At 40.5% G+C, this 15,423-nt stretch overlaps 1 protein-coding gene across 1 annotated transcript in view; it reads right to left on the bottom strand.

Annotated features, from left to right (window-relative positions):
- Window positions 1-8,339: 8,339 nt before the first annotated feature.
- Window positions 8,340-15,423, bottom strand: part of SNAP91 (synaptosome associated protein 91) — a 63,707-nt gene continuing 56,623 nt past the window's right edge. The window contains exons 26-30 of the mRNA XM_066315088.1: window positions 14,905-14,928; window positions 12,702-12,785; window positions 12,522-12,626; window positions 10,947-11,047; window positions 8,340-9,708 (exon numbers count right to left, since the gene is read on the bottom strand). Coding sequence (XP_066171185.1) covers window positions 10,955-11,047; window positions 12,522-12,626; window positions 12,702-12,785; window positions 14,905-14,928 — 306 coding nt within the window. The 3' untranslated portion in view covers window positions 8,340-9,708; window positions 10,947-10,954. The remainder of the gene's footprint in view (window positions 9,709-10,946; window positions 11,048-12,521; window positions 12,627-12,701; window positions 12,786-14,904; window positions 14,929-15,423) is intronic.

Genomic DNA, 15,423 nt, shown 5'->3' on the forward strand with positions numbered 1-15,423 from the left:
CAACATCACTGTGGAACCAGCTCCTGGTAGAAATATGATAAAGACAGAGCTCAGAGATCCAAGACTGGTGTGAAACAAAGTTACTTGACTATGTGCATGGAAAAATTTTGTTTTGTTTTTATTTTAGTAAGATTCCAATGTCATCTTAGCAGAGGGCTTTTTAGGCAGCTCCAACAATTACAGTGTTATGATTTCAGCAGATAGTGTTACATGCCCTGCGGCAATCCAAAGGCAGTAGGGATGGTGATGAGACTGGTTTTTGGGGGAAAAAAAACCAAACTAAAAAACAATCCAGATATTATAGCCATTAATACCCACAAAACTTTCCATGAAAGAAGAGCAGTTCAGACCTGAGTCCTGCTTCTCACTATTGTCCCTTCCATATTCACAGCCATGGTGATTTGAAAGAGCTTGGTTTTTGGTGAGTATGGTTCTTTTCCTTGCATAGGTTTATTTCCCTTGCTATCTGTGTCAGGTACACATGCCATGAATGAGTGCAACTAGCAAGGACAAGAACCCTGTGTTCTCGACCTGTTGATGCTCCACCATCCTTATCTGAGAGGCACCTAAAACATGCTGTGCCCTGTCTCTTCCCTCACGTCTCCCATCATCCTCCAGAGACCTGCAGCTGATTCTTGTTTCTGTCTCTCCTGCCAGGTCCATGAGCAAGCCACATGCAGGAGAAACAGAGTTTGTGGCTCCTGCATTTGAGGGTCTGAGGAGGATGGATTGTCCCATCTCCTCCAGAGCCCCTCTGCCCTGCCATCCTTGCAGTGTGCTGAATCCTCCCAGGACAGTTCCTGATGCACAAAGGAATACAACCACATGGAAAACAGGACGTAGAGAGACATTCAGCCTACAGCTTCCCCCTTCATTCCCAAATTTTTTTTATTTTATAAAGGCTTAGGAGTGCACTGAGTCTTATTAATGTCACAAAGAGCCCAACAGTAATGCTATATACTGATGTTATTTAGACAAACAAAGTTTCTCCCTTTTAAAGCTTTTTAAAATTACTTCCTTTCAGAATTTCTATTCTGTTCCTCTTTTCTCCTTTTTTTTTTTTGTTTTTGTTTTGTTTTATTTTGTTTTTTGTTGGGTTTTTGTTTGTTTGTTTTGGGTTTGTTTTTGGTTTTTTTCCAGTATGGCTACACACTTTGAACCAATGTATCCTTAAGGGCAATTGCTTAAACTTCAGCTCTTCAGGAAGGTCTCTAAGAGCACAGAGGAGCACAGGGTGACCACAGCCCAACAGTGCAATCCTGCCGGGGGAGGCACAGGTGCCACAGCTGAACAGAGTGCAGAAAATACCAAGATAGAACAGATAGCTAGAAAACTTGATTGGCAAGAAAAGTTTGAAGAAAAAGGGCATAAGACAAAAGCATGACCATGATAACTGGCCAAATACCATCATTGCTACAGCAAAGAACAAAACAGGGTATCCCTGTGGACAGAAGAAATAACAATTCAATGTGCAGAAAGGAATGGTCAGGTAATACAGCAAAAAAAAAAACAAACCCAGCAACTCTTTCAGGGTGCAGGTGATGATGTTCTTCATCTTCATCACCGGTGTTTGGAAAGGCTGTGGAATGACTGAGGTCTAGAAAAATCTGCTTTGTATTACCCAGTTTTGGTTTTAGAGCTAAGAACTAGAGTAAAGAGATGTGATTTCTATCTTAGTACCCTGCCTAAAGTGGAAACTTCACGTGCTCTGAATGCATCGCCTCTGCAGCGGAATGCAGAAAGCTGTGCTGGTCTTGTTTATCTGTAGCAGAAAGCCAAATTTTAAATGAAACAGTATGCATAGTAACACTGATCTTTTATATTGGCAATAAAACGTTTTGGCTAAGAGAAAAATATTGTATTTCACACCAGAGTCTGTCCCAGGAAAGCATAGATTGGATCAGCTTAGATCTTTAGTTTGGCTAGGAAAAAATTCTTTCATTTCAGTTGCATCTCTCCTCCATCTCTGACAGATCTATCAAAATACTGGATTTACCAGTTCAAGTTTCCAGCCACTGTAAGTTCAGTTATGAATGGAAAAGTGTGGCTGGCATGCTAGACTCTGCTACTAGCAAAATAATATTCTCAAAGCCTGACAGCTATTTTAAAGGTCATCAAATGACAGAAGCACATGCATGACAAGTTCTTCATGCAAACCGTGCTGAACTGGCTTGTAATTCATACATGAGACCAGCTACTTCATTTTGTGATTTCCAGAGCAACCACTTGCAATACTGAAGGGGTTACTAAAGTTAAATTGGTTAAAATCTAAGTTAGGACTATTCCTATGTTAGCCTCAAAGGGGTAAAGGAACAGCAAAGACAGCATTGCTGGTTTGAGATGGGGGATTTTCCTTGCTAATGACAGAAGCAGTTCATGGAATACAGCCTGGTTTAGGCATTACTGCTTCCAGGGCTTGCAAATCTTTTGCAGTTCTTTGTTTCTCTAAAATATGCAGTTGAATGGAATGTAGATGATTTGCCCATTTCTCAGTACACACTCCTCATCTAAAGAGAGATGGATGTTGTTAGTGATACGTTCGCAAATTCTTGGAGGTATTTCTAAAAGCTGTTAAAAGCACAAATCACCTATATCCAGCCTTCTACATCTGCTGGGGAAAAAAAAGAAGCTGTCTGAAAAATCGACAAGCCAGGCTAAATGACATAGCAGGATTAGAGTCAGTCTTGATGATCAGTCATGAAGCCAAGTGTCTAAAGAAAGAAAATATTTTAATAGATATATCAGCCACTTTATTCCAATAAATAATTTCCAGGATTCTAAAATCCCAGGGAAATCAATCCTAGATACAAAATACTGTATTTTGGGTGGATAGAACAGTGTGACACCTCTAAATTACACTTTTCTTCACTGAATGTATATGTGCAAGACGATATATATCAAGACCTAATGCTACATCTTAGTAATCATCAAGAATGTAATCTGTCAGGCTATGTTTTAAAACCTCCAGAAAACAACTCTCCACTTGGGATCCACAGGGTGTGCTTCTTTGAGATGACTGAAAATACTGGAGAAAACAGGTAGGCTCAAGTATAAATGGACACAAGCATTACCTGTGCTCCAGGAACATGGTTGAAGAGCTGCTTATGAGAAATAGGTTTACTTGGTATCTCAGACTAAAGAGTGTGAGGAGCAATAGAGAATTTTACACACACACGTTAGTTTTATAATTGCTACTTACAACCTTAAAAAAGAGCTAAACACCTAAATAGAAAAATCTGTTTACTGTCACTGTGTAATCTTTTTTCTGTTATTTAAAAAAAAAAAAACAAAAACAAAACAGTATTTTTTTGTATGGTCTCTGTTAATCAATGTGAATCAACTCATCTGTACAAGGACTATGGTAACAAGGTGTTTTCATCTGCATATTTTGGATTTTAAAATATAAAGTTCAAAAGAGAAAAAAAATTATCCAAATAAGTAGCTTTATTTAATTTCACAAAAGTTTAAGATGTTTAAAAACTGTCCATGCACGAACCCAGATGCACTTCTGGGTGATGTATATAAATTGGAATTAATGGAACTTTTATGTCAATTTATAATTAAGTTCAGTGTGTTGAATGCTGCCTTGTCTGTCTCCCTGTCTGGGCCTCGATCGTGCTTTAGAGAGTAAAACATTTCACCCATTATACAGGAATTATAGGCAGCCAAATATTTTGAGAGAGAAGTACATTTTTCCAGTATGATATGCCTTGGAGCCAAAGGTTCTTTAGGCAAATTCTACACATTCAAATCTTGAAGAAAACAAAAAGAGGCAAGCAGCTGGATTTCCATCAATACCATTTCTGAAATGAGAGTGATGGGAAAGTAATTCAGGTGCAACATTGCAAACTTTCACAGAGAACTGCAATACTTGGGACTCAGGCAGCAAGGAAAAATCACCAGGTACCTGCAGTCTTAAATGTATTGAATTATCTATATTTATTTGTATATTTAAATATATATTCAAAATCAGGATAGCTCATGTCCCACAAAACACAGAGCTGGGAAAGCTCAATGTGTTGGCTCACCCCTGAGCAGCAGAGATGCTAGATAGATGCTGGATATTGTCATGATGGAATGGAGGTGAGCTGGGAAGTGGGGATTTCAATACACTGCTGGACACCTCTCTTTTCAAGCACAAAGGAGATGATGTGCTCTACGTCCCAAAGACATGTCCACAGAAATAGTTCCTAAACCAAAATCTCAAAGTGGCTGTGAAGATTTGTGCAAAGGGAGATTCAAAGATGCTCTATTATCTAAGCCAGAATTTTTATAATAAGCCAATTTATTTGTGCAGTATGCTGGACTCAGTGTTACTATTTCCCCACCTTCTTTCTTCCTTTGTTAAAAACTTCATTTTTCCATGTTTCAAAAGAGAAGTGATTTATTTTCTGTCTTCATGTTTTTCAAAACCAATTCAATACTGCTCTTTCAGTTGGCTGGAGACAGTGTGGGATTACTACAGAAAGGAAGAATCACTAAAAGCCCTATCGATTGATCAAGCCAGAGTGACAGGGTGTAATTACAGGCACATCGTAGACACATAAGGCATAATCTTAAAATTAACTTCAGAATTTAACTTGTCCTCCTCTTGCATCTCAGTAGCATTTTTAAAAATTGCTCTTATTTACAGGCAGACACACTCAGAATATGAAAGACTTTTTTTTTAAAGCTTGGTGTCTCCTTGCAGCTGTAAATTGTTCTTGCACCAGAATCGTTTTGCTGACATTTAATACCCACACTGCAGGCCTGCAGCAGCTCACAAGGCTGAGGGCACAGAGCTGCCCCCTTCCTGGGGTCACTGTACCCACGAAGTTCCAGCGCCCACCCCCTCCCTCAATTACAGACAGCCTGCAGCCCCAAGAGCAAGAACACACCATCAATCCCCCAACACCATTCCCTAGTGCATCCATCTTCTCCTTCCCCTCCTTAATGCAATTCTATCCCCTCTCCACACAGTCAGCCTCTTCCCAGACTTGGATAGGCAAAAGTACAGACAAGGACTGTGGAAAGGTGAGTTCTTGGGAAGGCAGGGGAAGATCCTTCCCACCCTGTGTCACCAGATCCCACCAGTCCCTGCACTTTCCCAGAAAACAACTAACCTGTCTCCAACCACCAGCTGAAGTCTGAAAGATTGGCTCAGATTGTGCAGGATTTGCCTTCACTGGTGCACTTGGTGGTATGAAATCTCTGCTTCCAAAAAAGTGGGATAGTGCTTTGGCAGGACCTGCAGGACCTCTTAAAAAGGTGGCTACTTTAGAATTTTAGGATATTGAGGTAAATGGAGAAATCTCTTCCATCATAATAAACTATATTTTGAAAATATGGCTCAAAGTCAGCCATGTTCAACCATGAGTATTTTAACATAGGAGCTTTAATGTGTGCTTGAGTGCTGTGCAGGGTGGACATTCACCAACCCTTCCACAGGTTCTCCAACACCATCAGAGAACAGGTTTGCTCTCTTTAGTCCTTGCAGTGGATGTCACACTGACACACATATTTCTTCACTTGTTTTAGTTCCTGTTTCTGATCTTCTGCCTTTGTTAATTCCCAAAGGCTACTATTTTTACAGCTCTAATTGCATGCAGAGATGTCTTGGGCAATGAAACAAGCATTGGGCTTCTGCTGCCCATATCACTTGCAGAGTTTAATTAAGGGAAGGGAAGAGGTGGTGAAGCTTTAAGAGCCAAGATCTGGAGCAGAAAAAATAGCAGTGCTGTCTGCTTTAAAAGATGTGTAGCCTTTCTCCTTCTGTAGTCCCATCTCTGAAATTCTTATTTCAACCCCTCATTACCATCCAGTGTCTGCCACTTCCCACACTATTCACAGCATCAGCAATATATAACACATGTAAAAAGATTTTCTATTTTAATAAAATTTCTGATATATTTCAGGTCCTGGAAGATCTGAATCACTAACTCAGTGTTTGGTGTCACTGCCACTACTCCTACCACAGCAAGTTTTGCTTGGTTTGTCTAGGCACTAAGAATTAATGGGATTTTTTTCCTTCCCTATGCAGAGTAAGTTATCTAAGCATGCAGTTCTTATTCTGGAATGAGAGATGGGGAAGGAGGGGCAGGAGCAAATGTTCATATCACAAAGACAAAACAACGTCAGCAATGGCTAATGGACATTTCATGTACTAGATGCTGTCTGCCCCCAGTAAGTAGTACCTCATAATATCGAAGTAAGTCAGAAGCAAATCTTCCCTTTTTTCCCTCTCTTCTCCCCCACCCCAGAACAGCTTTTGCTCTTAGCTTTCCTCCTTGCTTTTAGGGCAAGTTGCTAGCCTTTGCAGCTGCTTTTCTAAATCTTAAAGACTGGAAGTTCAGGTAGCAGCCTGATTGTGCAACCAGCCTGAAAGGCTAAGGTGGTCACCAGGATCTTAGAGGACAACTTAGAGATTTAGCTCTCTCCATACAAGTTTTCATCTTTGGAAACACCAGCATCAATCCAGAAGCCATCAACTCAAGCAGTACAGTACAGTTAAATTTTCAAATAAAGACAAAATTAATGAACAAACAAACAAAGAAGAGGAGTAGGAGGCAATGCTAACTACAAACATTCAAAAAATATGAGTCTGTTCTGCCAAATGAGTCCTGCAGTAGGCTGAGTTCAGGTTCTCCAGGTGTTTACCATTCCTTAAGGCACTCATAGCTTAAGGGGGAGCTACAAAAGCCAGGTGTGGCCAGATGCGCCAGCTTTTAAAGTCAGCACGCAGGTCAGCAAGAACTTGGATAAGGGACATATCAGCTGTCTGGAATCTGTCCTCCTCTCATGAAAAATGCAGGGGAAGAAGAGAGTTTCTTCTTTCCACAGATGGGAGCACTCCTTTCCACCCACTCTTCGCTCCAGCTTCTATTGAAAAGTGGTTAGTCATAGCAGGACACAGACACATTCGTGCCTGAATGATGAAACTCAGATGATAACAAGAACATGTTCTTGTCTACAGGCCAGGAGACGACCATGTGGTTCGCTTGCAAGCCAGATTTTTTAATTCCTTTGTGCCAGGGAGAGCAAGTCACTTTTGTTTAGCCTTAGTCAGCATTTGGGGAAATACACTGATTTTACTTCCCATAGTGAACAAACTTCTAGATGTTTTCCCCCCAAGTTTCTTTTTTGTCCGGGATTCTATTTGCTCATAGGACAACACATCACACACACAGAGAGTTGTTTGCCATGGCGTCAACAGAAAACTAACCAAAATCAGGACCAAGGGCTGTGGACATGGATGAAGCTAATGCAGAAAGTCAATTACTCTGTGGCAGGGGCATGTACCTGGCAAGGAGAAAACCCTCACCCTGAGGTCTGGCCACTTGAAACACGTGACATTGTAGACATTCATTTGCAATTCAGTGAGTAGTATCTCACATCTCAATTTGAGTAAGATGATAATGAACTGATCTAAATATATTTACTTCTTTGGCTATGATTCTCCTCTGAAAATGTCCTCACTTTGAGAAGACATGCACTACACAGTGGCAAGAAGTTGAGTGTTCCCTGCATTTGTCAAGACACAGCACATAGGGAGGGTAGGAAAAACCACGGTGAGCCCTTCTGATTTTGTTCAGGTCTTCATGCTCAGATAGTGAGGGAAAGACAGAGATTTGCTGAGCCTTAGCCATTTTTAATCCAGAAAACTGGGATGCAACTGTCAGCTCATCACCATAAGGCTGAGCTATTAAAGCAATGTCCCCTTTATCCTGCCCTGGGGCACTGTGAATGCTGCAGTGCCAGGTGGTGGCTCTGTGACACGGGCGTTCTGGGATCCCCCAGGTGCAGCCCTACCCCCACCCACCCTTCCAGCCAGCATCCTTCCAAGGAAGGCCTTTATGGTCCCAGGGCAGTCCCTGTGCCCAGGAGGCTCAGGGGGCTGTGCCCACCCTTGGCTGCCATACACTGGGCACAGCTGAAAACAGCTGGGAATGGCAGCGAGATGAAATTACCGATGGGGTTATTCAGATACATAAAAGAAACTACAAAAAGCCAATCCTCTAGCACACGCTTGGTAATTAATTGTATGCAAAATTGGTGCAATGAATGCAGAAAGCTGTAGATGTGGCACTTAAGGACATGGTAGAGGTGGCAGTGTTATGTTAACAGTTGGATTCTATGATCATAGATGTCTTTTTCAATCTAAATGATTCTGAGTCTATAAAAGTAATTTCCATATGCAGCAGACTCATCAATCAGTGTCAAGACCTAAACACATTTTTCCCCTCTCAAGGTACATTGTTGCGCTCAACATCTTAATGAGTATGAAACTGGCAACAAGATATTGACTTTGATCAAGGTGTTTATTGCATCTCAGAGGGCACACATGCACTGGGGTTTTCTGATTTTTGGGGTTTTTGTTTGGGATTTTTTTAAACCGAAATACAAAGAAAAGCCATTTTGAAATTAACTTTTTATAGAACTTTCCCATTACAGTGTATGTTATCCCCACAGCAACTTCAGATACAACCACTTTTAATGGTACCATACATTGATTAAATAGTTCATTTGAAAGACTTCAGGTGAATATCTTTCCAACCCAATATGCTTTTACAGAGAACTGCCAAGCCACTTGTAACACTGATCAACAGTGACCTCATTGAAGAGTCAAGATCTTACACCAAGCCATCAGCAGAAACAGTATGAGAACAAATAAAAATTAAAGAAACACAGTATGTACAGTAAAGGGCATGGATCTCTGGATCAGAATTAAATCTAATCACCAATAGTACAAAAGCTACTCACAGCGCATTCGGGGCAATGAGAAAACACTATCCTAAGGCATACACAGGTAAGCACTAAATTAAGAGATGTACGGAAGAACTGAACAGAGATGAGGAACATCACTTGTAATGTTTTGACTACAGATATACCAAAAAGTGCTCTCGTATTTGAAATCCCTTAATGCCAGCACAACTATGGTTGCTTTTTCCCAACTACATGGAGAGAACCTGACCCTTTACTTATTTTCAGTGCATTTATAGCAAGAACTGATAAATATGCCAATTATAAATGCAAAAACTTAAGCAATTAAAATAGGTTAAAAAATAAAACCAGCAATAAATATGGTATTCTGTCAGATATGATTATTCATTCCTGGTAAATCATTGAAAAAGTATTTGTTATGGAAGTTTTCCTTTATATTACTTTAAATTATTTTAACATATACAGTGCCACAAAAATAAAACATTTTTTTTTCACGACGATTGAGATTCCTGTGACTGGAAAAAAAAAGTATTCTGCACAATTTTTAAAGTATTTTCTTTACTATCTGGTATTATCACACTATGTTTTGTAACAGATAAAGGAGAAATTGAGTCCTAGGGAAACTTTGGGTGTCCTCAAAAAGTTATATACATTGAAACCTTCAAAAACCACAGACATTGCTCCAAATGGCTCACCAAACAACAGCTGCATAATCTGCCCCCGTGGGATAGGTTCAGAAAAGCACTAGAAGGCATCAGAAACATACATCCATTGTTTAAATTGTAAAACACAAATAACCCAAGTACACAAATTTCGAGAGAGTAGGGATAACAGCTAAGGTAGTACACATTCCTAATGTTCACTTTCACAGCTGTGCTACACGTTTCAGGAGGAAGAGAAAGTCTGAGTAAGCACTGGGTTTGGTACTGGTGGCTCACTGAGAAACTCTGAGCATCCATTTGCAGACTCCAAACTCACATTTTTAGCATCCAGTCAGAAAAACCGCAGCTGTGAATATAGAAAAGTATTAGGTGAAAACCAATATAATGAGTTAGTAAAGCGTGTTCTACAAAGAGCACGAAATCTGCTCATCTCTTCACACCTCAAAGGATTTGCTATCAGAGTCTACTGAAGTAGCAGTCTTCCCACAGCCAGTTATGAATATCTCCATTATAAATACAAGTTGAAAGCAGTGAGACCCAGCAGCGAAGGTGTATCTCCACTCCTGGCTGTCTCTACCAAGTGACAGGTACACCTCCCTGGGGCTGGATTTGGAGAAGGGTGAACTGGGACTGGGAGACACCTGCTAAGAGCAGCCTGAATCACTGCTGCCAGCTCCAGTGCAGAGTGGGCTCAGAACAAATTTTAGAATTGAGCTCTAGGAAGGAAGAAAAGTGACTCATGAAGAAGGCTTTGAAGTTATGTAATGATTGTCCTCTCCTCACCTTATTCTAGACACATTATTCTAGTCTTAATTATAAATGCATACCTTATTTATGCATCATTATTTTTAAAATGGCTCAAGTGTTTAATTCAATTTTATATTCCTACTTGGCCCTCCGGAACTATGAGAATAATATTTTGGCTTTTATTTCCTTCCATTATGCAGTACTGTTTTTTTTGCTTCTCCTTTTTCCTTTGCATTTACTCCTCTGTCCTTCCCCACGGTTGCTCTACACAGCACTGCTCAGGACCTCACAGCCCTAGCATTCAGAAAACCACTGCCTTGAAAAATTGTATGGCAGGGGAAGACATTAGCTGGCAGCAGTAAAGAGCTGCAAACAACTTTCCCTTCATGACATGAGTACGTAAGGTTTTCCCCACTTTTGATATCTTCACACCTATGATACCAAACCTGTTTCAACACCTACAAAACTGGAACAAGCCTCTTTGGCACCATTTTCTCCTCACTATTTGTAGTCTGCTATCATTATATGTGTTTCAGTAATAGTTTCAAGAAAAAAACTCAACATGAATGCTTGGACTGAATAGAAACAAAGTAAAAATGGAAGTTATACCGTGAAGACAGTTTTGGTTTTTTTGCCAAAAGCAACTGTCAGGAAAAGTCATCTCTAAGTCAAGCTTTCAAGCTAAAGCTAAGAGTATGGACAGAGTTTGGTTTTCATTATAGTGCATGTTTCTAGCTCTGCAGCTGCGATTTTATCTGTCACATTCAACCTAAACAACATCTGTGTGCCAGACATGTACCACAGTGTGACATGCTCGAGCAGGCAGCCACAGAATACCTTATCGTTTACAAGAAATCCTTGATGTTAAGATCCGCTAATGGGTCCTTTGTTGGAGGTTTCTTGGGGCTCTGAGTAGCAGGAGTTGGGCTTGGAGAAAGCTGACAGATGCCAGCCAGGAAGGCAGGAAAAAAACAAAGCAGACAAGAATACACAAGCATTAGATAGACACAGGCAGTTCTCACACAAGCACATTGCAAGCATACAAAGTTTCCATTTGTTTGCAAAATTCGTTGTGGCGCCGTTTTGCTCAAGCATTGTTTGGATTCCATCCTTACTACAGGGTTAACAATGTTTGGCAGGTTTAATGGATAGGGCTATAGACACTGCAGATCCTAATTAGCATAGCTTCAGATCACTCCCTCCCTGGAAGGCAGAATGGCATTAGGATCTTCAACCCAGACAGAAAATTGTTAGATGTTAAAAACCAAGGTGCAGAGCAAGCAGAGTGCATCCTGCAGGGTACGACAGAAAATCCCTGTGACTGGCAGTTAATTACAAATTATTTGACATTGGTAATGTAAATAAGAGTCCAAAACAAACTGGAAACATGACTGGATCATTCTAGGATCTTTCTTTGATAGGTATAAAAATCATCAGTTATTCCATAGAAAGTGTCAGTTTTGAAGTTCCATGCAACACTCCTGACTATGGTGGTCAAATTATTCTCCCATTCTGTCCTTACTCCTCCACATTACTACCTCAACTCAGGGCACAAGAGGTATTTCATGTGTAGCCCTGGCACCTTGATGACCACTCTTTAGAAAAAAAAAAATTCTGTGTCGCATCATAACATTCTTGTTAAGTGCAGAGACAGTTTAAAGTGTGATGAAAAGCAAGACTAAGTACATTCATACTTAAAGCAGTTTCAAATTCTTTCCGTTTCTACACAGAAAGCCTTGACAAGCTTCATTGGGACTGCAATTTCCTACTTAAAAGGTGTGGTTTGATATATGTTGATTGCTTAGTATTTGCAAAACAAGGGAGGTAGCCTGGTTTCCAGGGTTACCAGTGAGATTTTATAGCTGCAGCATCAACTTCCATCTCCCTCCTTACTTGAAAGGCAGATGGATTTCTGACTCACAAAAAGCAAAATACTACAGCTTAATAATTTCCTGCCTCTCCTCTGGAAAGGCCTTTCCTTTTCAGTGTTATTACAAACAAAATTCTGTTTGAAGTAATAGTCTAGGACAGGTGTTACAGCTTATGCTGCATCACCTGCTGAGTGTAGCTATGGTAAATTTTGGTAGGCTGTGAACAGAACAGCAATGCCTGTGAGTTCCACTTGCAGCTTTACTCAAATATCCTCCAAAACCAGATCTTGTATGTAGTTAGCTGTAGGAGACTTTTCAAACCCATTCCACTGATCTCATACAAGGCAACTGAAAAAAATAATCAAGGCGGTTCACGTGATCTGCTGCAAGGAGGCAGCTGATCCTTTACGCCATCTCATTTACAGGCCTAGAGTAGCTCATTACAGAGCTAGAGTTGAGCTGAGCTAATACACACACACAGGCCACTTTCTAGAGACATGGAGTGCAATTAAACATTTGTGTAGCAGTAGTTAACACTCACCTGTACACCAGGGCCAGCGGCGGCTCCGAACGGGGGCCTCATCATGGGCTGCCCGTACATCACGGGCTGCTGGGGCATCATGGGCACCCCTGCACCTGCTGGGGGCTGCAAACCAGCAAACAAACCAAGTCAGCAGGGGCTGGGTGAGGCAAGGACGGTGGGGTAGCAAAAGAGACTCACCATCCCAAATGCTGCTCCAGGCTGTGGGACAGGTGGAGTACCTCCTGCGGCAGGAACAGCACTTGCTGGAGGCACAGCTCCTGCCTAAAAAATAAATTAAAAACAAAACAAAACAAAACAAAAAAAAAAAGAAAAAAAAAAGAGCAAAAATCTAACAGCAACCATCTGGAAAGCACCAGAGTTTCCAGCATTCTCAAAGCTGTTCTGGAAAGTAGGACTGTTATGCAGCACATATGCAGCCTCAAAACCACAATGCTTCAAAGAATGAGAGAGCTGAATGGGTCCTTATGCTCAGCTTGTTTCTACATAAGAAAGCAATAGTGACAGACTCCATTCTCTTTGTAAAGAGTCCATTTACTGACGACAACTCAAAATAGGGTCAAGAAAGCATAGTTTCCTTCTCCTTCTACATAGTGTAAGAAAGCATCCCAATTTCCTAACAGCTAACACACTGTGGCACTTATTGTAGCACTGCATTTTAGTAAAAGCTTAAGCAGATTGTAAAGCTAAAGGAAATAGATGCTTTAAGTAGTTTACAGTGAAGAAAAAATAATTATGCACCGAGATTCATTGAAGTTAAAGGCTAAGTTCACACACTTAAACCACAACCAGAATCATTACATACTTTACTAAGGACAGTTTAGTTTATCTTGCTATGATTTTCATTCATATGCTTGATTTGTTACAATTTTCATTCAAATAGTAAAAGGCAAAAAAAAAGGTTATCTTCCACTAGAATTCAGGAAGAGAGAACTGTTAGTTTAGTAGTCTGACTGGATATACAGCACAAGAGCACCTTTAAAAAGGTCACCCCACCTCACTTATCTAGCACAGCCTATACATCATCCCTTTTGGGTCCCTTCTCTGTAAATTCCCATGCAGAGTCTCCTTATAGCCTTGAAGGCATCTAAACCTTTTCTTTTCACAGTTATATATGCAATCCAAATTATTAACAACTCTGAAGAGAGGCAGAAAGCATTCAAGAAAGGGATGTAAAAATGGCAGTAGGATTTCATGACTGCTCTTGCATGGCCTAAGCATACAGGCACAATTTCTCAAGCTATTACACGAGCCGTGTGGTTGTGCCTGTGCCTCCATATCCTTACCACCCACCTTGAGTCAGTAACATCTCACAACCATTGGAGAGCAGCTGGCACACTTACAGTTCAAAGGAGAGTGTGTCTCTGGAGATATATTGGAACTATTCACTGCACAGTCCACTTCCATGAATGCTGCATTTTAGTGCCCTTGGTTGATCCTTGCTTCCAGATTAAAATATGCCAGTGTCTTTAGAAGCTGGAGGCAAGTCAAGATAACTTGTTCCAGATTCATTAATCAAAACCACTACCTTTTCTGGCTAAGAATTTATGAACTCTATTCCAGTCTGAAAGTTTTCTGGGGAGAATTTCAGTTAAAAACTGTACTGTGCTAATAGAGTCCCCAAACTAAAACCAAGACTTGGACACTCAGGTATGTAAAGAAAGAAATTAAACCACACAGGTCAATGATATCAGATGCAGTGATCTGACTGCTTTTACAGGAACACATTGTAGCTCAACATCAAGCAGATGCCAAGAAAATGGCCATACAGACTTCTGCCTTTTAGCAGTAGGTCATTCGAGGGAATGGGCTTTGATATGATTCTGCTGATTTTAATCCTGGAATAGAAAGGTCACAAGGGAAGAAGTGACCAAAACCTAAGTGGTTCAACACTGACATGAGAAAAAGCTTCATTTTTGTCCTCATATTTATTTTGCCTGCAGACTTGGGTTTCTTTGGATTCAAAAAGTACCTAAGTGCATGATTTTTAAGAAACATATACAACACATATGTTTCATAAAATGCTATCAAAACTACCCAGCTTCCCAGAAAGACTAGATACTTATCAGATGGTGAAATTACTACAAGATCAGGCTGATGCTGCAGAAGCTTGAAATATCAGGCAGTACAAGTCATCACGTAATTCACATCCAAGTAAAGCAGTAAAGAGATAATTTTCAAGCTTGAAGCACAGAAAGGGTCATCCTTACTGCCATATTCAATCCATTGGCTGAGAATTGTCTGTTGGACAGACAGTCCAAGAGGAGCCATGTTAGAAGCTTCTAGTTTTAAGCCAGCAGTAGTAACTGTAGTGCAGGTGAGGTGCTGTTAGTATCTTCATGTTTAGTAAGTGCAATAAGAGATCAAAAAAAAATTCACTTACACTGTACAGTATTGCCCAGCCTTTCTATCAAGAAAAAAAGTTGACGTTACAACTAACACATTAAGTGAAGTACAGAGATTTCTTCTATCTTCCATAATGTTATAGAACATGCTCAGTGTCATGTAAACACCTGACAGTGGCAACAAGGAACTGAACTGGTCACAGTCCCCCTTCAGAGTTCTTTCCTTTGCCAACCCAACCTCCTCAAATGGAGGCTGTTTTAAGCTTTGTGAGACCTTGATGAGATCAGGTATTCCTCCCCTTCAGAATACTTTTGTAGCTCACTCATGATCAACTTGCTCTTGTGCCAAGTTTAGATTTTTAGCTCAATTTAACCCCCTTCTCTCAAAATTAGTGCCTTCTGCTACTTTTTACAGGGTAATCTTACCTTTTCCAACTGCTTTACCCTGCTAAATAAGCTACTCGCTCCTGATCTAACATCAAGTACCTGATCAGTATGAATACTGTGCAGTCTTTTGATCTACTTCACCTAGTAACACCAGAGAAAAACCTATTTAT

The sequence above is a fragment of the Sylvia atricapilla genome, chromosome 3, assembly GCF_009819655.1.
Source record: "Sylvia atricapilla isolate bSylAtr1 chromosome 3, bSylAtr1.pri, whole genome shotgun sequence".
Classification (NCBI taxonomy): Eukaryota; Metazoa; Chordata; class Aves; order Passeriformes; family Sylviidae; genus Sylvia; species Sylvia atricapilla.